General features: G+C 37.9%; 1 protein-coding gene across 2 annotated transcripts in view; it reads right to left on the minus strand.

The window, feature by feature from the left end:
• The window catches only part of NSMAF (neutral sphingomyelinase activation associated factor), a 75,412-nt gene that overhangs the window by 46,274 nt on the left and 2,656 nt on the right, over window positions 1-26,482 (minus strand). For both annotated transcript variants that reach the window (XM_043972900.1, XM_043972893.1), the window contains exons 2-5: window positions 5,562-5,651; window positions 1,044-1,122; window positions 874-941; window positions 748-784 (exon numbers count right to left, since the gene is read on the minus strand). In XM_043972900.1, the coding sequence (XP_043828835.1) occupies window positions 748-784; window positions 874-941; window positions 1,044-1,122; window positions 5,562-5,651 (274 nt within the window). The remainder of the gene's footprint in view (window positions 1-747; window positions 785-873; window positions 942-1,043; window positions 1,123-5,561; window positions 5,652-26,482) is intronic.

Consider the following 26,482-nt stretch of genomic DNA (forward strand, 5'->3'; position numbering starts at 1 on the left):
ATAACATATAAGTAAAAATCCTTTCAAGGTCATACATGGTAAGTTGTACCTCTAATGGTCGATGTGATCCCAAAACTGATTCAAGTTATATTACATCTGGCTCAAGCCTTCCAAGCAACAGGGAGGACCTAAGGGGAAAATCCTTGCCACTCTATCTCAAAATGACTGGGGAAGAAGTGTCCTAAAGCAAAGTTAAGCCCCCAATCCTCTCACCAGAAACTCCAAGGCCAAAAATCCTTGTACTACTAAAGCACTGCATAAATATTTATTGAGTTCTTCAGCAGGAGCCGGATGGTTACTTGTCAGGGATGCTGTAGTAAAGACTCACATTTAAGGTACAGATAGGATTAGATGACTTTTAATTATCTAAGATGATTTCTTTCAAATCTAAGTTTCTATGAGTGTCATTTCTCATCACTGCTTCTATATTCTTTGTGAATGAAAACTGAAGACGCGTACATTTTTGCATAACAATAAAAATTGCCATTTATATAGAATATTAAAAATTCCTAAGCACTTAGAATACATTAATCTCATTTGAGCTTCACAACAATCCTATAGGGGTATTTGTTACTATCCCCATTTTAGAGATGAGGACACTGAGTTAATAAGTAATTGAGGTGGGACTGAAATCAAGGTTTTCCTGACTCGAAATCCAGAGCTCTAATCATCAGGCCATGCCGCTTCTCAATTATATCTATTACAATGCTATTTAAACAAACAAACAAAATTTAAAATATTTCTTACCTGGCTGAAAACAAGAGAAATCATTCCATGTCGACTCCTAAAATGCAGATAAGAGAAACTTAACATACTTCATACTTTAATTAAAGAATGTTGAATCAAGCATCTAGTGAGTCAATAGTAACATACTTTGCAAAGAGGCTGTTTGCTCCATTGTCTCCTTGCTTTTCTATTTTTATACAGTCTCTCAAAGGAATCTATAGAAAATAGGAAAAATGTTATAAGAAATAGATATTAAAAAGTTATTCGCAGAGAAGAAATTTAGTACAGTAATTGTACAGTTTTTAAAGTGTCTTCACCTTAATGATGGGTTGAAACGTCTCATCAGGTTCAAAAATCACTGATTTTGAACAGATTTTTAACGATCCCCTCGTTTTCCTAGAAATTGAAACAGAAGAATTGTTTGAACATTACTTGTTACAAAAATACTGGGGCAGCTAGATGGCACAGTGGATAGAGCACCGGCCCTGGAGTCAGGAGTACCTGAGTTCAAATCCGGCCTCAGACACTTAACACTTACTAGCTGTGTGACCCTAGGCAAGTCACTTAACCCCAATTGCCTCACTAAAAAAAAAAAAAAAGAAAAAAAAATACTATGTATTTTAGTACATTTAAAGCCTTGACTAAAATTTTTTTGTTTAGTCAATGTTCAGTTTTGTCCAACTCTTCATGATCCTCCTTGGGGTTTTCTTGGCAAAGATACTGGAGTGGCTTACCATTTCTTTTTCCAGTCATTTTACAGGTGAAGAAACCGAGGCAAACAGGGTTAAATGACTTGCCTGGGGTCACACAACTTGTAAGTGTCTGAGGTCAGATTTGACCTCAGGAAGATGTCTTCCTGACTCCTGGCATAGTATTCTATACACTGTGCCACCTAGCTTTCTCATGACTAGAATATCTTCTGTGTATATTATTAATGAAAAGAAATTACACACAAAGTTTCAAAGATAAGATTTTAAAATTAATTTTTCTTCCTTACTAGGTTTAGAATTTTCTTTTTTATAACCTCATTATCTTTACTAAATTCAGCTGGCTTTTAATTTTTTCCACACTTGAAATATCCAAAAGTGATTATGTTAAAGAGCCCGCAATTCTTCATTTCTAATATATATGCTAGATTTAAAAAAATACCCTCCATAGAAAATTAAATGGGAAAGCAGGTGGTAAACCAACTGTTTCAAATAAGAATATACCACAACCTACTTCTGTGTAGATGTGATATTTTGGTGTGGAAGGATTCAAAGGACATTTTAAGATCTTAATGTTGAGAAGGAACTCACAAAGAATATAGTTATTTTTGTAAATAATTTGTAATTATCTTCTCCTGGTGATGATTTATAGTTAAAAATCTTAGAACCCCATGGAGAGAAGTATAATAATAGATACAAATACATATTTCCAATGATCACCTGAAAAATGTATGGTATGAAAAGGAGTGAAAGTGAAAGATTACAGATTATAAACAGATGGTCACAATGTTGCCCAGGTACCCATAACATGTAAAAAGACTTCTAGGTCTTTATGCCAGAGGAAGGGCTCCAGCATGCTGAATGGATGAAATTCTCTGTGGAGCCTTTGCAGCATCTAAGAGAACATGCAAAAGAAAAGCAGAGGAGAAGGCCTGGACTGGTCCAGATCTGCCCTATTGGAGGGAATAATTACATCACTAAGACTACAAATCACAAATTCACTCAGGTACTTAAGCATAATTGTTATAAGCATTTAAGACAAGGAACTTGGCTACTGTTATCCACAGATTCACCCAAATTTTAGCAATCACTTTTATCCTCTCCTGAATTGGTTTCACCCTTAATGCTGCTCAAAATGTTACACTTGAGCCTTGATGAAAAACTGTAAAGAAATTTGGTCCGAACTATGATAGCAATATGGATTTCCTGGAATCAAACAAAGCTCCAGCTCAAGTTCTCTGAATTCCATCTTTCATTTCTTGGCATCTACCTGGATCATTGGACAGCTTCTACAAATATCTTAACAGTGGAGAATAAAAACATACAAATCAGAACACATAACATGCATGGACTGAATTTCACTTATATGGGATTTGGGGTTTATTTTATCTTCCTGGTTGAAGAGTCTAATTTTTCTAATTTTTCAGTTAATGTGATTAGTCTTGCTATAAAGAGGTAACTCCTTTGGGCAATGGAAACATACACAAAGGACATAAATAGGCTATGAGATATTAATAAAAATGGCATTCATGTGAAAGGTGGCATAAAATAGATTTCTGAGAATACATGACAAAAAAAGAGATGGGGTAATTCAGTACTAAGAATCTGGCCTCAGACACATATGACACATACTAGCTGTGTGACCTTGGGCAAGTCACTTAACCCTCATTGCCCCACGAAAAAAAAAAGAATGAAGAATCACAAGATGTCAGTCTGAGTGCAACCCTGCTATTCATTCATAAAATATAAAAAGAACCAAAATATAAAAAGAACCAAAAGTGGGTAAGTTTATTAATTTGAAAATAGCTAGAAAAAAACTATGGCATATGAATGTTATAGAATACTATTGTGTAGCTTACTATATCATGAATATGAGGAATTGAGATACATGAAATAATTGGTATGGAAAGCCTCTAGTATTCTGATTAGGTCCTTTTTGGTGTAGTTTTAAGTATTTTTCTAGTAATAACTTCTTTTTTTGGTTGTTTTTGTTTGTTTGTTTGTTTTTTTAGGCAATTGGGGTTAAGTGACTTGCCCAGGGTCACACAGCTAGTAAGTGTTAAGTGTCTGAGGCTGGATTAGTAATAACTCCTAATGGGTATTGTTTATTTTTAAAAAGATGCTATGACACCTATCAAGGTATAAGAAGAAAATGTCAAATTCAGTACCACTCACTTAGGTCATCAATAAGCTGTCATATCTCCCTTAGTTTGCAAAATTTTTCATTTCCCATATTTTCCACCCATGCTGTTTTTAGTTGCACTGGTCTCCTTCTGGCTGAACTATAACATTAAGACTAAAGGATTGGGGGCAGCTAGGTGGCACAGTGGATGGAGCACCAGCCCTGGAGTCAGGAGTACCTGAGTTCAGATCTGGCCTCAGACACTTAACACTTGCTAGCTGTGTGACCCTGGGCAAGTCACTTGGCCCCAGTTGCCTCACTTAAAAAAAAAAAAAGACTAAAGGATCATGTACTCTATCCACTATTTTTCACTTTGTTGATATTTTAACAATAAATATATCCTGGTAATTTAAAAAACACAAAAACCAACTACATAAAAAGGAATGATAGAGGCAGCTAGGTGGCGCAGAGGATAGAGTACCGGCCCTGAATTCAGGAGGACCTGAGTTCAAATCCAGCCTCAGACATTTAACACTTACTAGCTGTGTGACCCTGGGCAAGTCATTTAACCCCAATTGCCTCACAAAAAAAAAAAAAAAAAGGAATGACAGCCAGAATATTTAAGTTGCAAGACTGAGTTCTGAGAGAAGTAGAAAAAGATGACAGCTAAACCCAACTGCCCCCCCCAAATTTTTTTTAATTACACATAAAACTTAAAAGAATTTTTAACATATTGGGAATGGATTTTATTTTATTTTTTTATTTCTTTTTTTTTGCCCCTGTGAGGGGCAGCTAGGTAGTACAGTGGATAAAGCACTGGCCCTGGATTCAGGAAGACCTGAGTTCAAATCCAGCCTCAGACATTTGACACTTACTAGCTGTGTGACCCTGGGCAAGTCACAACCCCCACTGCCCCACCAAAAAAAAAAAAAGTTATCTTTGGGGCAGCTAGGTGGCGCAGTGGATAGAGCATGGGCCTTGGATTCAGGCGGACCTGAGTTCAAATCCAGCCTCAGACACACTTGACACTTAACTAGCTGTTTGACCCTGGGCAAGTGACTTAACACCAATTACACACTCATTCACTGTCAGAAGCTAAGGGATTCTCACATCAAGGATTCCAAACACTAGGGGGCATCTCAGAAGGTTCAATTTGAGCTAACCAGATACAGGAAACCAACAAACAGCTAGGTCATGGTTACTCTGACATTCATGGAAACAAAAAGCTACCTTTTCTGTAGCCCTTGGGGCTGAGAAATGAAACACTCATGAAAATGCCTATTTCACCATATCCAAGTTATCATCCAAGTCCCTTCAAGCAGCCCTGCAATTGTTAAAGTGATCTGCCAAAGAAACTGTAGACATCCTGGTCAGAAAAACTTTTACCTCAGCTAATTCCAAATTGGTGCTTTATTATTTTATTTCATCACATCGTTAAAAGGTTATGAGACTCTATATATGAAGGGAAATAAGACTGTATTTTTATAGCAATTTGGGGAAAAGTTAAGCAACATTAAAATGTACATAAATAAAACTGTTTCTAGTCCAGATGAAAACAAACATATTGCAAAGTGTCCTACTGTAGCTGCTTCTACTATGGTAGAGAGTAGTTACTATTATTTTAAATAGTTCTGTTGTTCAATCAGTGAGAGTAAGCTGCTGAAAGACATAGAGGAGAACAAGGAAGATGCATTTCTAATCAAAGTCCTACCCAGGTGATTTACTCCAGACCTATTACAATGCAAAAATACTTAGGGCTGAATATATGTTTAAGGCACAGCAAGTATTCTTGGGCCCCTAACAATTCATGCACCAACTTTCCTCATTTTTATCTAAATAAGAGGAAAGAGAAAACTCCAGGGCACCACAACTCTGAATTGTGCTAAGGACAAACTTTATTTTCACTATATCATTTCATTTAAATCATTTCACTTTATTTTCACTAAATCATTTGTTAAGTTGGAAATGTTTGTTAAACGCATTTGCATTTGAAACTATTCCCCTACCTTTCATTTTGGCGACCCTCAAAGAGAATATGATTAGCTGTGTGCTGTTCAAAATAATACTCCTCCAAGTTAAGCAGCAACAAGGAAAACCTAAAATTTAAAAAGAAAGAAGTTAAAATGGTAGATAAAGCTTGGGGTTTTAAAAAGTAGGGGGGAAATGGGACCCAATTAGTGTGCATAATGAATACCTTGAAGTGTATGCATTCTTCACATCTGTATTTATTATTTCTATTGGGCTGGAAACAATTTCCATATTTTACATTATGACTTTGAATAGGGTGGATATGAATATATATATGCAACCACTTCAGGGGCTTGCATTAATCGGGACTTGGCTGTTGCTATCATTTCAAAAAGTAATATGCATTAATATTAGGATAAGTTCAATGAGAGAGAGAGCACGTGAGCATGAGACCCCCTCTCCGAAGGATTTTATTCTTTCTCAGGTAGAGGTGGATAACACACCTTGACCCAAGCTAATTGGCTAGTAACATTCAAATCCATTGATTGGCATGACTTAAGGGTGGCCCATATCAAAATGAGCAGTGCCCTGCTGTTCAGGGTCTGTGAAAGACAGACCCTCTGAGGGCAAAGCTTGTAGATGGGTGTGGTTCTAATCTCTATTGTATCTATTCAGAGTCCAAGCTCCAATTTTACTGACTCTGGGGTGGCCTTAAGAGAGATCAGGCGAGGCTCACTCCAGTGGTGGGACCCTCTGGGTCCACCCAAAATCCATTATTTTCTCACACCTCTCATTCATTCCTCATCCTAAATTTACCATTTGGATTCTGACTTCATCACTTATTTGTTCTCTCCAAAATTATCAACGATCCCCCAACTGACAAATCTGAAAGCCTTTTTTCTTTTGACACTTGACATGTTGACCAACCTTTCTTCTAGAAATTTTCTCCTCTGTGGGGTTCATGACACTGCTCTTTCCTAGCTGGCCTTCTACCTGTCTGACAGCTCCTTCTCAGTATCCTCTGTGGCTTATCGTCCATATCAAGCCCCCAACAATGAATATTTCTCATCCATTTTCACCAGGCCCTTCGCTCTTCTTCTAAACCTCTCCCTCAGTAACCTCAACAGCCTAGATGGTTAACTATTACCTCTATGATTCCTAGATCTTGATAACTAGCCCCAGTCTTTTCCCTGAGCTTCAGTCTCACATCACCAATTGCCTATTGGATATTTTAAACTGGATGTTGAGCAGACATATAAAATTCAACATGTCTAAAGCAGAACTCATTTTTTCCTCAACCTTTCCCCCTTTTCCAGACTTTGCTATTTCTGTCAAAGACACCACCACTGTCAGTTTTCTTTATCCTTTATTCCCTACCAAATTAATCTTGTCTCCCTTAATCCTTCCCCTCCTTGAAACTCCCCTATTTTAAAGGAATCACTATATTCTCAGTCATTTAAGTATTCATTTGAAACAATCATTGACTCTTCCCCCTCCTTTACCTACCATATATCCAATCCTGAATCAGTCCCTTTCACTCTACTTACACTGCCAACTACCCAAGTTCACCCTCCATTGCCACTTCCTTGGATTATTGTAATGAGCACCCTACTTCCTGGTCTTCCAGGCTCCCTTCTCTATTCAATCTCAAAAAACCATCAGTGGCTTCCTATTGCCTCTGGGATAAAACACAAATTCCTCAAATTGAAGTTTAAGATGTTCTTCAATCTTACTCCAATCTTTTTCACATCAGTCCCCATCCCACACTGTACATTCTAGCCAAACTGGACTGTCAGGTCTTGAAATCAACACTATTATCTTACACCTCTGTACATTTGCACAGACACTTATTAGATGTGAGATCATGGACAAATCATTTAATGTCTCCAAGTCTCAGTTTCTCAAGACCTTATAAAATGGGAAAGATTATGCCTCTAGTACCTCCATCCTAGTCCTTTCAAGAGCCTCAAATGAAATGATATATTAAACACCAGTTATTAAAATTCAGGTATTCCCTACACTGGAAAGTGCTCTCTCCTCATCTTCACCTTTCAGAATCTTTCTCTTCTTTCAAGGTTCAGCTCAGGTACCACCTCCTCCAGCCTTCCCTGATCAGCCCAACCAAAAGGATCATCTTCCTCAAATGTACCCAGAGTTACGACCATATTTATACACATTATATATCTTCCTACTCTGCCTAGTTAAAGACTTAAAGACAGGTACATTTGTATTTTGTTACTATTCCCAGCACCTAGCTCAGTGACTTGCAAAGTAGCCATTCAATAAATGTTTGTTAGATTAAATTGCTATTTTGAAAAGGAGACTGCTCAAATGCAAGACAGAGAACTTTCTCGCTAAAGAAAACATTTTGAGAGTTTACTAATACCAGCAAGCAGTATGGTTCATTCACTCAACAGTTCATCTAGGAATCACTTAGAAAAAAGTGACTTTCAATCAAACTTCCAAATCCAAACAAGCTTTAACCAAGTTTCAAACAATTATTTTACATCAGAGTGCTATCTTTGACTTCTCTTCCCACATTCAATCAGTTGGCAAACCGAGCCCTACCAATTCTACCTCTGAAATATCTCTTGCATCCTTCCCCTGCTTTCTAAAAAGATGACACTTGAGGTGGGGAATATGGGCCACTTGAACAATGGAAAGGAAAACATGTTAAGTCTAGCTCCCTTCTCTTCCATGAGGTTCAGGCTCACATTTCCATCCACCTACCATGCACACAACCACAGACAACATGTTCCAAACCGAACACTTTACTTCCCAACTAAAACCTGTTTCTCTTCCTGACTTAGTTTCTATACCACCATCTTCCCACTTAGTTATTATACTACTCTTACCAATTTATCACATTTTCCCTTGTGCTATAATTATTTAAATATTTCTATGACCCTTACTCAACTATCTTAGGAGAGGAGCCATATATTATTTTAGTCTTCTTTGCATACCTTTCAATATCTAACACAACATCTTACATAAAGTCAATGCCTAAGAAATCTCTTGAATAAGTGAATAAATACTGAATATAAAGATCAAAAGTTAAAAAACATGTAGATGACAGAAATCTCCACTTGAATAAAACCAAGGATATTACACACAAACTCGTGTTATGAACAAAGTACTTATAAGACTAAGAAATCCTTATAAAACACATGATTCACCATATAAAATACTCTAATATGCAGGTGCCTCATATATAATTCAGGATCACTGATGTTTTAGCTTGGAATATGACAGCATTAAGTTCAAAGCAACAACCAAATAATCAGACATGTGATGTTACAAATATAATAGCTTACATTTGCATAGCATTTTATGTTTCCATAGCATTTTATATACATTATCTTATTTGATCTTTAAAAGTGCCTTTGAGGTAGGCAATATAGTATTACCTCCACTTCACAGATGAGGAAACTGAGGCTCAGCGTAGTTAAGAAAGTTAACAAGTTACACAACTACATGACAAAACTGAAATAAATCTAGGTCTTTGAAATCCAATGCTCTTTCCCACAGGTAGGTCACATAGCAGTTGTACACTTATTTTTAAAAAGTAAATAGTGTTTATTTTTCCACTTCCATGTAAAGGTAAGTTTTCAACATCCATTTTTATAAGATTTTGAGTTCCAAATTTTTCTTCCTCCCTCCCCAAGATGGCAATCAATCTGATATAGATTAAACCACTGTACACTTTTACTGTATTGCCAAATCTCTATTATTTAACCTTTGTGAAAGTTTACAATTTTTCAAAGGTGAAAAGAGCTGGAAAACAATCAAGGTCTCTCATTAGCTTCTCTCTTCTTTTAATATTATTATTTTTACAACTTAAACACCAAAAAGAATATTTCACATACCAAGCAGAACACAAAGAGGAATGTATATGCAGCTGTGAATCTTCAAAAATATATGATTCTACAATTTACTTTCAAGACTGTCTTGCTTGAGGAATTGGAAGTTGAGGGGATGCCCATCAATTGGGGAATGGCTGGACAAGTTGTGGTATATGAATGCAATGGAATACTATTGTGCTGTAAGAAACGATGAGCAGGAGGAGTTCAGAGAAACCTGGAGGGTCCTGCGTAGGCTGATGATGAGTGAGATGAGCAGAACCAGAAGAACATTGTACACAATATCATCAACATTGAGTGTTGACCTACTGTGATGGACTATATTCTTCTCACCAATGCAATGGTACAGAAGAGATCCAGGGAACTCATGATAGAAGAGGATCTCCAAATCCAAGGAAAAAAAAAAAAAGAACTGTGGAGTATAGATGCTGAATGAACCATACTATTTTTTTTTGTTTTTGGTGCTGTTGTTTTTCTATTTTGAGGTTTTTTTGTCATTGCTCTGATTTTTCTCTTATGACTAATGCAGAAATATGTTTAATGTTATGCGTGTGTATATATATAACCTATGTCAGATTACCTGCTGTTTAGGGGAAGGGGGAGGGAGGTGAGGGAGGGAGAAAAATCTGAAATTGGAAAGCTTGTATAAAACAAAAGTTGAGAACTATCTTTACATGTAACAGAAAAAAATACTTTATTAAAAAAAAGTGTCTTGCTTGTCCGTGCTTCCTTGTGCACGTGCTAAAAAAAGTTTCCCTTTGTGCATTAAAAAGGTTCAATGGTCCTCTTTTGGTGGTAATCACTACTGCCACCCCTCTCTTTCCCCTTTCAAGCTCCCACATAATTAAAAACCAAAAGTGAAAAAAGAACCCTTGTAAAAAATAAGCACAATCAAGCAAAAACCAAATCCACACAATGTCCACCAAGCAATCAACAAGTTATTTATTAACTGTTAAAATATGTTCCAGGCACTGTGCTGCATACTATGGATACAAATACAAAGAACCAAACAAATCCCTGCTTGTTAGAAGCTTACATTACAATAGAGGAAGACAAGAACAACATATAAAAACATATACCATGGGCAGCTAGATGGCGCAGTGGATAGAGCACCGGCCCTGGAGTCAGGAGTACCTGAGTTCAAATCCAGCCTCAGACACTTAACACTAGCTGTGTGACCCTGGGCAAGTCACTTAACCCTCACTGCCCCACAAAAACAAAACAAAACCATATACCATTTAAAATAAATTCCAAGTAGTCTGGATGGAAGGTCATTAGTAACTGGAGGAAAGGAAACAAACAAATTGCACTCCAGCCAAACTTTTCTGTACCTCATAGAGGACACTCCATCTCTTGTCTCCTTGCCACTGCGTTAGCTTTCCTTCGTCTAGAATACACTCCTGCCTTACCTTTATCTCACAGACTCTCCTCCTCTATGATGAAGTTCAGGTACCATCTTCTGTGTGGAGTTTTTCGTTTGTTTAGCTCTCCTTCAAAGTTGTGGGGTTTTTTTATGGTGTTATCTGTATATAACTTGTTTTCATGTTTGTGCTCACTTCACTCTTCACTATATAAGTTTATACTCCACAAGATTCTCTGAAATCATCTGCCATTTTTTATGGCCAAATTATATTCTATTGCATTGATATGCCACGATTTGATCAGCCATTCCCTAAATGATGCTCACTCCTTAAATTCCAGTTTTTGTACCTTTCTTTTTTTCTCCCGTTAGTGGTATTGTCCTGGTATAAATTTTCATGGTTCTGCTCACTTCACTCCCCATCAGTTTACACTACACTGGATTCTCTGAAATCATCTTTGTGTTGTTTCTTACAGCCCAATTATACTCCATTACATCGATATACCACAATTTAATCAACAATTCTCTGAATTATGCTTGCTCCTTAGATTCTAGGTCATTTTTCTTTTTTCTCCCACTTTGAAGTACCTTTGTTCCCTTTTAACCCCACCCCCATTCCTTGCCTGTTTCACTGTTGAATTTGATGTTATTTCTACACCAAGTTCTCTCTCTCTGTGTGTGTGTGTGTGTGTGTGTGTATTCAACCTTTCTTTACCCATTTCAGATACAGTAAGGTTCGTCCCATGCCCATCCCCACTCTTTGTTTTTTGTATTCACATTAAACCCTAATTATGAGAAACAGCATATTTCATTTTCTTCTTCCTTCTACATTAGTGTATTGCTTTTACTCTCCCTTTTCTTTCCTTTCCCAGAGTACTCAGAACAGAATCAATCCAACCCCAAAGTCCTCAGTTTTTCTTACCCTTTGAAGACACTAAAGTTCAAAAAGGGACATTCTTTTTTCTTCCTCCTACTTGACACCCATCTAATTGCTCAAATGAATATACATTTCTATGGACTTCTAGACTCTTGTGATTGTATTTCTAATTTTCCACTCAGCTCTGGTCTTTTCATCAAAGATGTGCAAAGGTTCTCTTCCCAAAGTTCCTTCTTTTTCCATATAGGAATATATTCCCTTCTACAGGCTTAAATTATTCTTGGCTATAAGATTATCTCTTTTGCCTTCTGGAATATTGTTATTTCAAGATCTCTTCTCAATCATGGTATAAACTGCTAGGTTTTATGTGGTCCTGAGAACTACAAAATTTACTAAGAACTGATTCCCCACCCAGTACCCACTTTCCCAGACAAATGAATTGCCTGGGGCTGACTGTCATTTCCAGACTCTAGATGGACTAAGGGACCGTCCCCCAAGTAACTTATCCCCTCCCAACGTTCCCTACCTTACTCCCCGGACTTTATGTTATTATGTAAAAGAGTCCATCTACAATAAGTAGTTTCTATTCAGAGTCAGTAACGCCTATACTTAACTTAGGAGCAGTTCTATTATTTCTTTTGTTAAATGTTCATTTACATTAAGTAGCTATATGTCACTCTGGAGCAATCTTTTGGTTCCCTTTTTGTTGTTACCCCGTAAAAACCCTGTCCTCCATTCCCATTTTTGAGTATTCCTAGCTTCCTAGATTTGCTGGGATACCAGGAGCTATAGTTCCTCTGCCCTGATTAAAGAACTTATTTCTCCTATACTGATCATTTCCTTAATTTCCAGTTTAACAGTTGTGACTGGGGTTCCCTGCTACTTGAACTGTTTTTCCCCTGGATGATTGTCATACTTTTTTCTATGACATGGGAGCTCTGGATTTTGGCTGTGGCTTTTCCTTTTAGGGTTTGTCAGGAAGTGATTGGTGATTTTTTTTCTATGAACACTTTTTTCTCAGGGTCCATTAAATTTTCATTTGTAATTTCTTGAAACGAATGCACCATGGGTTTAAAAACAAAACAAAATATGATTTTTAGGGAGTCCAATGATTCTTAATCTCATTTTCATTTATGTAGATCAGCTGTTTTTTAATCATATATTTATTTATTTAGAATTTTCCATCACCTTCCATGTAAAAACAAATTATAACATGGGAGGGGAAGGGGACAAAGGGGAGGGGTGAAAGAAGGGAGGGCAGATTGGGGGAGAGGCAATTGAAAGCAAAACACCTTTGAGGAGAGATAGGGTAAAAGAAGATAGAAAATGGAATGAATATCATGGGAAGCAAATAGGATGGAGGGAAACAGCAATAGTAACTGGGGGGAAAATTTGAAGCAGAGACAAGAACAATGTAAGATGAAGATGAGGATAATGACTGTACTTTGCTGGGCTATTGTGAAGAAAATTCTTTGTCAGGTATAAGGTACTATATAGATGTTGGCTATTATTGTTGTTGCAATAATCAATCTCATGGGTGTTTTGTAAGGAAATCTCCCTTTAAAGTACTATATAAATGTAGTTTACTATAGAAATAATAAAATGAGTAGGATGCTATTAGAAAAACCTAGAAAGGCTTACATGAGCTGAAGCAAAGTGAAATGTACTATATACAAAATGACAGCAGTATTATAGGATGATCTGCTGAGTTATTTTCAGCAGTTCAGTGATCCACAACAACTCTGAAGGACTTTTCATGCAATTCATCTACAGAGAAAGAACTGATGGTATCTGAATACAGACAGAAGTATATTTTGTTGTTGTTAGTTCCTATTTCTAAAGGTTTTTGTCTGATATGTTTGGCATGACTGTACATGAATAGCTTATGTTGAATTGCTTGAGTTTTTAAGAGGGGGGTAGGGAGGGAGGAAGAGAATCTGGAACACAAAGTTATTAAAACCAATGTTTCATTCATTTGGATTTGCTTTACTGTGCCTTGGTTTCTCATAAAGTCATTAGCTTCCATTTGTTCAATCCTTATTCTTAGGCAATAATTTTCTTCAGAGAGTTTTTGTATCTCCTTTTCTATTTGGCTTTTCAAGCTGTTGACTTTTTTTCATGACTTTCCCTCATCACTCTCATTTCTCTTTCTATTTTTTCCTCTACCTTGTGATGAAAAAAATGGGATTTAGCAGATACTCAAAGACCCACCTGGAGATTAATTGAGACTGATTGAATCAAGTGAGGGTGACTGACTGCTGATTAGCCTACTTCAAGTTAACTGGATTGTAATCACACCTGGATATCCCTTAAGAAGGTATTGTTCTCAGAAGCTAGACTGTGAACTCAACTTGAGAACACCTTCAAAACCAATGGATTTGGATTACACCAACCAATCAGCTTGAAGCAGTGTGTAAGGACTGCCTCTGTTCCAGACCAATAAAAAGCTTCCACAATCAGCTTGTTAGAGAGTTCCTGATTAATCCAGATTTCCAGTCCAGAATCCAGAGCCCAGATAGCGGGCTCCTGGAGGAGGACTTGAGGAAGAACTCAACCAGGCTGGAACTCTAGGCTACGTAGGACTTCTTTTTCTTAACTTTCTGAATTCCACGTGAACACCTGTATGCTTTTAATAAATGTTTAATGCCCAAAGATTGGTACCGAAGCTTTTTAATTTAAGGTGATCAAACAATCTAGATTTTAAATATCACAACCTCTCTTACTTTATCTTCAAAGTCATTTTTGAGCATTTCTATGGCTTGAAACCAATTCATATTTTTCTTGGAAGCTTATGATATAGAAGTCCTGATGTTGCTATCCTCTTCTGAGGGGTGTACCTCAATCTTCCTTGTCACCAAAGAAACTTCTATGGTTTAACCTCAACCTCCAGCCCCCGCCACCGCCGCCGCCGCCGCCGCGCCCCCCCCCCCAGCCATCTGACTGACAATCTCACTAGACTGTAAGCTGAGTTAGTTACAGCTGCAGAGGCTCCTGAAGTCTCTGTGGTGCAGCCTGGGGCTGGATTTGTGTCATCGAGGCTGTGGGACTGGGCTCCACTGTCACCACAGTACAACAGACCTGCCCTGCACCCTTTAAGCTGTCCTTGGTTGGAAAATGAACTCACTCTTCTCACTCCATTCTTTTGTGGGTTCTGCTGCTCCAGGAATTGTCTCATGGCATTATTTGAGGGTTTTGGTGTGATTGTGTTGGGAGCGCTGAGAGCTATCTTTCCTCTGCCATCTTGGCTCTGCTCCCCCCCATCAAGTAGTTTTTTATGTCAAATATCTTACATTTTTCTATTTGTTCTTTTGATTGTGCTCTAATATTTTGCTGCCTCATGGAGTAATTGATTTCCATGTGGTCTTAGTTTTCAAAGACTTGGCAACTTGAGTAATGTTTACTACTTTCTCTTTTAAGCTTTTTATTCTAATTTTCTTTCCTCCAGTTTTTAATTTAATTTCTATCTCTTACTTCATTTCTTCTAGATATTTATGTGGTCCTGTGGAAAATCTATTTTTTCCTCTTTGATTCTGTGCTTGTGGTTGATTCAGAGTTACCTGCTCCTTCTTTTGGAGAGACTCTATATCTACAATAATTTTTATGCAGACTATGTTTTCTTTGACATGCTTATTATAAGCTGAAATTTTAGTTCCTTATTTGGAGCTTTGTGCCAGGGCCAGGCTCCACTCTCTACTACCATTCTGTGTGGGGAAGTTGGCTCTCCTTGGTTTTGAAGACCCTGGCATCTATGAAGACCTCCTAGAGTTAGGTTCTCCTGGATCTTTAAAGTTCAAAGCACTGGATCTTCAGGGCTTTCTATGGCATCTCAAGACAAACAACTAGAGATCTCAGAGTCCCTGAACCAGGGTGGTCCCAGTGTGAAAGCTGCCACAGTGCTCTCATCATTGCTACACCAGAGTTTCCATGGTGCCCAGTCTAAAGCGTTCTTACCTCCTTGTGACTGTCTGAGAGGGTTTTCTTTTCTTGCTACCTATAGATACAAAACTTTGATAACATATTTTTTGGTTCTTCTCCAGTCTCTCTGAAAGGCTGTAAGCCTGTCTGTCTGAACTGGTGCTGGATTTGCAGCCAGCCCCCTTTCCTATTGCCTGTGGTCTTCTGGCAGAATTGTTGTGCAGTTTAGAGGAGGAAAAAAAATCATTCAATGTAGTTTCTCATTAGATTTCTTGATCATTATTCTTTCTGGTATAAATTTCAGATTTTTGCTATATTGTGAAGAAAAAAGTTGGGTGGTCTGTCTTACCTTTAGGCAACCTGCTTGGCCAGAAGTAAAATGGCCATCTCTTTCTTCCATCCCCCTTCCTTACTTCCTCCCAATTTTGGAAGCTAGGGGGAGTAAGTATTAGGTATATGAGACAGTCTACATCTGGAAAATTAGTACAGAGACAGTAACATTATAGTATACATTTTCATCAGAAATGCTGAAAAGTTTTCTTCCATTAAGTTCCTTCTGTTTCCTGGTAGGAATATACTCCCATGTTGCAGAGTTAAGTTAGTCTTGGTACTAAGATGATCTCTTGTGCCTTTGGAACACAGCATTTCAAGATCTCCTCAAATATATTGTATTACTGTAGGGATAGAAAATAAATCCTTTTTGTAATATCCTCATCATTAACTCCCAGAAAAACAAATGTCCAAGAAAACAACATTTGTAAGAATAAGGTAGTGTAGAACCTAGCTGTGGGTTACTACCCCACACGGTATCCCGTAACTGAATGTAAGGGTTATGAAAACTTTGGCAACCCTAAAAGGTTATGTTATATACCTATATACCCGGGGTCACGTAAAAATTTCTCGGACAAAAAAAGATTTGTGAGTGAAAAAAGTTTAAGAAGCCCTGGTGTAGAGGATGGAGTGCTGAATTTGGAAGTCAGGTTACCAGGGTTCATATCTCAGCTCTGACATTATAGACAAGTCACTCAATCTCTCTGAACCTCAAATTTCTCATCTGTAAAATAAAGGAGAAAACTACCTGCATTGTCTGTGGTGGGAGTGACATAGGGATAAATTTTAATTAATCAAATTGATCATGAGGCATCCCAAAGAATAACAAGACTCAGTTTCACTAGTTTTATTAAAAGACTGGTGGCCACAGGGAGAATCACCCAAAGGAGTAATAATAGGGAGTTGAAAATGGTTATATTTATAGTGAGAAAAGTCGGTTATCTCAATCTCCTCCTTAAGGAGGTTCATATCCTAATTTGGACTTCAGGGTCCTAAGAAGTCCTCCAAGGCAGGTACCTTTCTCACTAGGGGTGTGTTTTGGGGGTCTAAACATCAGAAGGTAAACCTAAGGACACATTTGGCCTTCTCTACACAGGTTCATAAAGACATGCTTAAATCTGTCAGAGCTAGGGGGTTTCTCTGTTTATGATAACTCTTTAATATCTTGTTTCTAGATGCAGTTACTGTTTCCTATCATCTAGGAATATTAAAATGGCTATTAATGGTTAATGGTCCCTGGTTACTGTCTCCTTAGGCTTCCACTGATAGTGTTGTCTGATAGTAACCCTCTGGTTATTCAGGTCTTAATTTCTCTGTTAATCCTTCTGGCTACTATTGATCAAGTCTTAGGTTATCTGTTAACCCTTCTAGCCTCCTCCTTCAGGAAGAAAGCACTTAAAGCCTAAAAGTGCACCACAAATGTAATTCTTTCCAGCTTTTCTAAAATCATATTTGCCTTTGTTAAAAAAGAAATGAAACTGGGGGCAGCTAGGTGGCGCAGTGGATAAAGCACTGGCCCTGGATTCAGGAGGACCTGAATTCAAATCTGGCCTCAGACACTTGACATTAGCTGTGTGACCCTGGGTAAGTCACTTAACCCTCATTGCCACCCCCCCATTAAAAAAAAAAAGAAAGAAATGAAACAGGGCATTTGTCATTTAAATTTTATCAAGTATGCTCAACATAATTTTGAATAGTTATAATTTTACTGTCTTGAAGAAATCCAACATTAAGGAAAAAAAATCCTGAATGGATGTCTTTATTTCCCTGTGGTAATTTGTATGGAAAAAGAAGGGGGAAATGGAATATGTGATATGAGTCTGGGATAATTCAATAGTTTTCTCTTTGAGAAGCAAAACTAAAGGACAGACACACCTAATGAGATAACTCTAGGAGTCAGGACCACCACTCCTCATTCAAGCCTTTCCCACCCCATCCCCAATAAGGGACTTTCCATTTATAGGTGATCACCCCACCAAACCTCTATAAAATTGTTGTTCTTAATCTGGTTGGGGGAGGCAAAAGTTCTAAACTCTCCTGCTGGCCAGGTCCCCTTGTCCTGAATAAAATTGTTCTTTTATCCTTAATCAGAATATGTGCTAGTCTAATTCTTTACAGAGGAATACCTAAGGACTCCTACCACCTATTTCCCCCATGACATATGGATAACTTTTTACTTTATACATATAAGGAAAATAAAATCAGAGAGGTACTATTTATCATGGAAAAAGCAAGATGCAACAGAAAAGTTTTCCTAAAATTTAGTCCTTTGTACATGGGTACAAAGGTACCCAATGCCATGTACTTTATGTAAGAGTTGGAACCAGAAGATTTATGAATTTGATAAGGGAGACAGACAAGGCAATTCCAAATCTACAGTATGTATTGCTGCATTGTATTGATAACCACAATTTACTGAGAACTTACCTCATTCCCAAACCAAAGAATTGCCTGGGGCTAACCAATCTATGTCAATTCCAGACTCTGGATTGTCTTATGGATCTCCCCCAAATAAACATCCCCTCACAAAGATTCCCCACTTTATTCCTAGAAGTTTAGGTTAATATGTAAAAGGATCCATTTACATTAAGTAGTTTCTTTTTAGAGTTAAGTAGATTCTATACTTAACTCAAGGTCAGTCTCATTTTTCCCTTTGTTCTGTTACCCTACATAAACCCTGTCCTCAGTTCCCATCTTTGGGTATTCATAGAATTCTTGCTTTGTGATACCCTGAGTTATAGCTCCTCCGCCCCTATTAAAGACCTTATTTCTCCTATATTGATTGTTTCCTTAATTTTCAGGTTAACAATATCCATATATTATCTACATAATTGGTTTATTTTTTTTCCATTTGATTAGGCTATAGAGGCCTATCTTTAGAGTTTTCCTAAAATACTCCCATGAAAATCTGATAGTTGAAGTAAGATACTGAATTTATTCTGGAGCCACTCCCTGATTCTCTTAAACCCAATATTTGATACCATGGTTTCATCAGCCTATGCTGCCTCCTCAGGGAGATGCACACACCCTGAGAACTACACCCAACCGTGCATGGTTCATTTAGGCTTTGGCTTATCTAAATAACGCTTTAGATTATTAATAGCTGGCATTTATATAATTAAAGATTTGCTAAGTGCCATACAAACATTATCTCTGGGAAAGCCTGGAAGACTAAGGTCTAATATTATGCCCATTTTATAGGAAACTAAGGATAAGGAACTACTACACAAATGTTAGTTATTATCATAATTATTAAGTGAGTTGGCCAAGGTCTGGTGGTAACTAAGTATCTAAGGCAGGAGGATTTGAACTCAGATCTCTCTAAATCCAACTAGTGAGAAAAATATGGGCCCCCCTCAAAAGCTGATTGAATTTGTCTGGGGAATGTCTGGAAGGTGAATTTCAACTGGGAGAAGGGTACTTACTAATGGCTCCTTTCCTCTCCCTCCCCAGCAATTAGGATCACAGGATGAGAGAGACCCAGGGCTGGTCACGTCGTCGGGGAGTTTAGAGGGCTGCCCCTTTGGCTATACTGTATTCCCATTGCCTAGCATTTCGGGCCAGTGTCTTGGCTGGAAGATTTTAACTGAGGAAGAAAGGTGGAGTTTAGAGGGCTGCCCCTTTGACTGCATTCCAATTGGCTAGCATTTGTTGCCAGTGTCTTGGCTGAAGACTGTAACTGAGGAAGAAGGGTGGAGCCAGCCTGTTAAGAGATAAAAGGGTCCCCAGTCCCAGGATCGCTGGCCATTTCCATTAGGGAGCTGGCCCTTCGTGCTCGAATGTATAAATAAAGGCCTTTGATATTTCTCCAACACTGAGTCCCAGAAATTTTGAAATGGGATTTCTCACGATTTGTTTCTCACACTACTCCAACATTCTTTTTGCTATGCCACCTTGATACTTAATTTCACAATTTAGACTGTTTAAAAAAAAGACTGATACCCTGCTACACACAAACCCCTAAATATTTTTTTTAATTCTTCAGTTCACCAATCCTCCAACAACAAAATAGTGGAGAAACCACCTAAAATATCAATTCTCCTTGGGTGATTTCAGATTTAATGTAGGTATGCATAACAATGTTTTCCTAACTTTTAAATCCTTCCAAACCTATAAACACAAAGCCTAATGTTTCCTATCCCATTTTCCCCTTCTTTGCCATTTGATGTTGCAAATCCTTTTTTAAAACACTACAATACATATGCAAAATCAAAAATTTCCAACTAAAACTTCAGTGACAATTACAGTCCAGGTGTGTGAGACATGATTCCTACAGCCAGGACCCTCAGGGCACTCAGACTCCTACATTCTCAGTCAGATGACACTTTGGGTAGCATTCAAAAAAGGCCTCACGTGCTTTATCACATCTGCAAGCTATTGCTATTATGAGCCTCTTTAAGCTGAATCATAAATACGAGGCTGCATTTATTAAGTCAGCATTTGAATGCTGCCTGTCAGAAGGCCCTTTGGAAGACTGAAAGACTTGAAGATCATCAGGAATTTCAGGTAAGGGGTGGCAATGGCTCTAAATATGGAAGCACAAACTCAATCGTATAAGAACCACAATGCCAGCGTAGGGTGCTCTTGGCTTTTCAAACCAGTTGGTGTTTAGTTAGATTTGAGGTTTACATAGAGCTTCTTTCACATACATTATTATCCCTTTGCATCCTCATAACAACCATGTGAGGTAAGAAACATAAATGCTGTCATCCCCATTTTACAAATGAGGAAACCTAGAAGCACAAAGGAGAAAAGAATAAGCATTTATATGGCACCTGTGTGCCAGGCATTATGCTAATGCTTTACAAATATCTTATTTGATCCTCATAACAACTCTTCAAGCTAAGCCCAGTTATTATACCCAGTTTAGAGTTGAGGAAACCAAGGTTAAGTGACTTGTCCAAGGTCTCACAGCTACTAAGTGTCTGAGTCCCCACTTGAACTCAGGTCTTAACTCCAGGTCTACTTCTATCCACTGTAACATCTAGCTGCCTGATGTATTTCCAAAAATAAGTGGTGAGAGCTGTAAGAAGCAATACTGGAACTCAACCACTGCACCAGAACTTCACATTAATATGAGAATGACTAATTAAAATATTTATGGTTTAACTCACCTTCACATATAGGGAATGTATAACAAGTCATGCAGACCCTGTGATGGTAAGGTGGAAGAACTGCACAAAGGTAAGCAAGGTATTAAGCTATTCTCACATCTAAATTGCTGGTACATCTAAAGAAAGCACACTCTACTGGCTATTGAAAAACTCGACTCAATAAGCATATAGCCACTACTAGGGACTAGGCTAGGCACTGTGCTAACTGCTACAGCATAAAAACAAAAACGTAGTCCCGGCCCTCAAAGAGCTTAAATCCTACAGGAGAGAAACATGTACACAGATAATTACATACCAAATACATACTAACCAAATATAAAATAATTGGAGGAGAGGAAGCAAATTCAAAGGGTACTTGAGCTGTCTTGATGGTGCTAGGGACTGAATGAAGAGAAGTAAGGGAGAACACTCCAGGCATGGGAGACAGCCTGTGCAAAGGCATGGGAATAGGAGATAAAGAGCATATGTATGGGGAATGTATGGGAAGCAGCAAGTAGGCCCATTTGAATGGAAAGTAGTGTGCATAAGGGGAAGTAATATGAAATCAGTCTGGAAAGAGGCTGAAGCCAGATGGCAAAAGGCTTTAAATGCCAGAGAGTTTGTGTTTTTTCCTGGTAGCAACAGGGAGCCAGTAAAGCTTTCTTAGCAGGTGAGTTCCATGTGCTTTAGGACTATCAATTTGGCAGCTATGTGGATAATGGATTGGAACAGGAAGAGATCATGGAAAAGGAGACCAACTAGATTGCTACTGAAATAGTCCAGGTAAGATGTGAAGAAGGTCTAACTGATTAATGGCTGCATGAGTATATAAAACTACAAGAGATGTGACTAGGAAGTTAACTTTGTTCAATGATCCAGGCGAAGAACCTGATAGGGAAGTGTAAAGCAGGGAGACAACCATCCTCCTAAAGCATTTATCAGTGTCATGGAAAATGACATGTTTCCCTATAGACGGTGTGGTTCACCTCACATTCCTATTTGCAAATGACCATCAATTACACTGAGCCCCAGAATGTTATATAACCTCCACAGAAGTACTACAGAAATTAGCCTGGCTGTCCATGAAGGACAAATAAAGTGGACTTTCAAAAAAATCAGATACTGCCTGGATTACAACATGCAATTGGACAGGTACTACAGAGAGTTAATCCATCAAGTATTTCTCAGATGACAATGAAAATGAACAATAAGCTAGGTCCAGAACTGAGTAATCAGGCTAGAATGCATCTGGGAAACTATAGATTACTTGTAAATACTTCAAAGCCCATAAAAGTCCATCTAACACCAATCTTCTCCTGGTAATTGTATATGGTTGGTAATAATAGCATGCAGAAGCTCCAAACAACCAACATAATAAGTAATCCAAAGAATAATAAAAAGAAAGATACATGGTGGACCTAATCAGCATGTTAAATTATTTCATATTTAAATAAATGTATATAAAACATTTTAAATGCCATTAAGATGTGGTATTATAGACATACATAACTAGAAAAGGAGTTACATCAGTCATATAGCAAGAAAGAAACATTGGGGCAGCCCTGGCTCCAACACTGTGCGATCTTGGGCAAATCACTTTATCTCTCTAGGCTTCAATCTCTTAACCTGTAAAGTGGAAATAATATTTGTACTATGTTCACATGGTTATTGTGAATAAAATAATTTCAAATGTTAAAATATCATGCGACTTAATTTCTATTATTTCTACTGTGGCAACAAGGGAAGTAATGCTCTGCATGTCAAAAAAGTTTTACAAACTATGAAGTGTGACATAAATGTGCTATTATTATCAAAGTTGTAAGAGAACCAAGTCAGATCATTAAAAATTATCGTAAATTAGTTTAAAGTTCTACAAGGCAAATTTTAATATTCACTTCTTTGACACCAAGTATCAGCTAGTGAACAGGGAATATGTAAGTCTAGTCAAGCCCTTTCCTAATAGGAAGCAATCAAATTCCAACTGAAATTAAGAAATTCCCCAGCAGAAAGAGCACTTATGAAACAAAGCTTTTCTTCTCCATCCCCTCCACCTAGAGACAATAGGACATTTAAAGACTGAACCTTTCTATGGTTAATAAAGCCTAATTACCTAAAAAAATTTTTAAATCTTATTTGATTTAAAAAAAAATGGTAATGAAACTTTAATTTTAATGTCATTAATATCCATATCAATATGAGCTTCACTCATACATCTTATCACAGAGAGGGGAAATTCCTTATAATCTGGTAGGTGAAATTCTAGCGCTTAATCTGCCAAAGCCAAAAAGACACTCAATAGTGCCTAGAAAGAAAAAGGAAAAAGGAATCGGTAAAAGCTTCAAGAGCTCTGCATTGAGCACAGATGCCACACTGTATTCTGAAAACTTTTATGATTATTCTTTTCTTTCACATACATAATGCAGCTTTGTTGGCCTCCCTTGATCAGAGAAAGGCATGTGATTAGCCAACAGCAGCCAAGAGACTAACTTGGTACTCACAAGAAGAGCATCATCTTGTAAAATGATCTCTCTCATGTTTCCTGTTACCCTTCCCAAGACTGATGACACTAATCACTAATATTAAGAAACAAAACCTGTATAGGTTTCTCTCACCACAGAAAAACACACACATGAGAAATACCCCTATTTGGACAAAAAGTTATTTTTTTCAAAGGAGTTAAGTCAAAATGAGTCTAGCACAGAACTAAAAACAATAACAACAAAACATTTTTATTGAGAATTGAAGGAATCAGTAAATGAAGCTTATGGATTAGGGTCCAAAACTGAGACATAACACTTTGGCTTTGTTCCTACATGGCTGTATGACTCAGGCAGGTCATTTGAACCTCTGCCTACATACTGTAGCATCCCTGATGAGCACTAAAGTGACACCTGACAAGGATGTTAGGTTGTCAGTCAGAATTAATGGCTGCACAGTCACACAACACTTTTAATGTATCAAATGCTCCCCAAAAAGCATTGATAATGACAAGTCTAAGAAATGGACTTGGAGTCAAATACACTTTGATCACTAACTAGCTATGTGAGCATGGGCAAGACTGTTTACTGTCTCAGAGCCTCAGTTTCTTCACCTATAGAACAGAGATAACACAACTAGTCCCACACACCAGAGGAAAATACTTTACATACAAGGATCTCATTTGATAAGTATGTCAGTTATCATTATTATTAGGTTTCAGAAAGAGAACTCATAGAATTCAGAGAAAGGACAGGTAAAAAAAATGTCATGGACTAGAATTCTCCAAGCAAACCCAGCAGCAAAGTGCTCAAAAGTGAAATTCTGAGGACATAGTGTAGATCACAAACAATTTAAGGACAAGAACTAATTACTGTTTTTTTTTTCTTCTGTGTTCCCAGCACCTAGTACACTGACTTTACATGTAAATGTTTTGCTGAGTTGTTCAATTCAATTTTGGCTTAAGCTGATACTGCTGGAGAAAGACATTTATGATCCCAGGCTCCTATGACATGCTTGAGGTAGTCCATATAATCTGTAATTTTACTCTTTTCTCTAAGGAACTTTCTGTCTTTCTGCCCATTTCCCAAACACAAAGAAATGGCATCTTTAGCCTTGTGTTTTACCTTGGAAGAATAAGAAGGAGAAAACAAACATACAAACAAACAAAAACAAGGGTACAGGGTAGTAAATATAATCTAATGCTATTTAGCCTCACCTAGGAGTTTCACTGATCCTCAATAATTACCTCCTACTAAGATTTCCTATAGCTATTCCTCTAGGTCTTTTCTAGTTCCCTAAAAATTTCCAACTCCCAACCTCACTCTCAAATGGTGTAACCACTTCTATTTTACTGAGGTAATTTGGTATAAGATCCCTCAACTCCCCTCCTCCATCCCTCATATACTGGGGCAGCTAGGTGAACAGTGGATAAAGCACTGGCCCTGGATTCAGGAGGACTTGAGTTCAAATCTGGCCTCAGACACGTGACACTTACTAGCTGTGTGACCCTGGGCAAGTCACTTAACCCTCAGTGCCCTGCCCCCCCAAAAAGTTCTACATATTGCTAATTCTTTCTTTTATTCAGGATTTGAAATATATAAAGTGCTTTCCCCCCAATAACCCTATAAGCCAGAACACTGTGATATCATTCTACACATGAGGAAATTAAGACTAAGAGGCTAAGTGACTTATCCAAGGTAAAAGATAACTGTTAGGATTCAAACTCAGCTCCAATGTCCTTTCTACACTTCATTACTGCCACCTTCCCTTCTGTCTAAAAGTTGTCTTCTTCCTTTCGAGAGCAAACCTCTCCTTCTGGGCCCTTAATTCAGCATCACTCCCTTTTCCTCTCTTCCATCTTTGGTCTACCTTTATTTCAGTAGTTCTTAACCCGGAGTACAAGAACTTGTTTAAAAGTGGATTCCTTGGTAATCCTATGTATTTTATTTTACACATTTAAAAACAACCTGAGAAGGACTTTACCAGCCTGCCTGAGGGGTCCATGACGCACACAGAAAGTCAAAACCCCCTGCTCAGCTCTACTGGTTCTACACTTGGGTCTCTACAATATGGAGGTGGGGGTTGGGGGCAAACGTGCCCTTGATCCTAATGCTTCATTTGTCTGCCAAGACATTATACACTTCTGGTTATTTCCCTACTTCTCTGATTTCTTCTCCTGGTCTCTGTGTCCTCTTCCCAACTCCTTAATGTAAGGTTATTCCACAAGGCTTTCTATCTTTAACCCCTTTCTCTTCTCAAATTCAATAATATATGTAAACCAAACTAAAACCAAACAAAAAAAAAACCCCACCACAAACTTTAAACCAAAAGCCAATTATAATTATTAAAATTATTATTACAATAAATGCCAGTTATTTTTTTTTACTCTTCTACTGTCTTCCTTGGGGATCTCATTTTCTACAGTTTCAACTCTCTTCTATGCAGATGCCGTCTAGATACAGACCTTCAACCCAAACTACCCTCCTGGGCTCCCAAACTGCATTTCCAACTGCCTCTGCCACCTAGGTGTCCAAACAGAAATCATAATCTTTACCCAAAACATGTCCCAATGCATAAATTCCATCTGTTTCTGAAAAAGGGGGGCCGGGGAGGAGGGGAACCCTTCATCTGTGATTCCTTTTTCTCCTTTAACCCCCAGTCTTTTCAACTCTCCTTTTAGGATATCTCTTCCCTCCACTCTCACCCTACTTCCAGCCCTCATCTCTTCTGAGACTACTGTAATAACTTCCTGACAGATCTTCCTGCCTACTTTCTTATTTCTCTAACGTATCTTTCTCTATGTGGCCACAGTTTTGATCCTATCACATGGCTGCTCAAAACTCTTAAAGGACTCCCCACTACCTACCAAAGAAGATCCAAACCCCTGTGTGAATCTGGGCAAATCACTGAGCCTCAGTTTCTTCATCAGTAAATTGAAAGAGCTGGGATTACAAGCCTCTGGCCCCTTTCAGCTAACAGCACCTGTAAACCACCAGGCACTGAAAACGAATCCTGCAGCTGAACCTTTTTGTGTTCATTGTCTTAC

This window comes from Dromiciops gliroides, chromosome 1, assembly GCF_019393635.1.
Source record: "Dromiciops gliroides isolate mDroGli1 chromosome 1, mDroGli1.pri, whole genome shotgun sequence".
Lineage (NCBI taxonomy): Eukaryota > Metazoa > Chordata > Mammalia > Microbiotheria > Microbiotheriidae > Dromiciops > Dromiciops gliroides.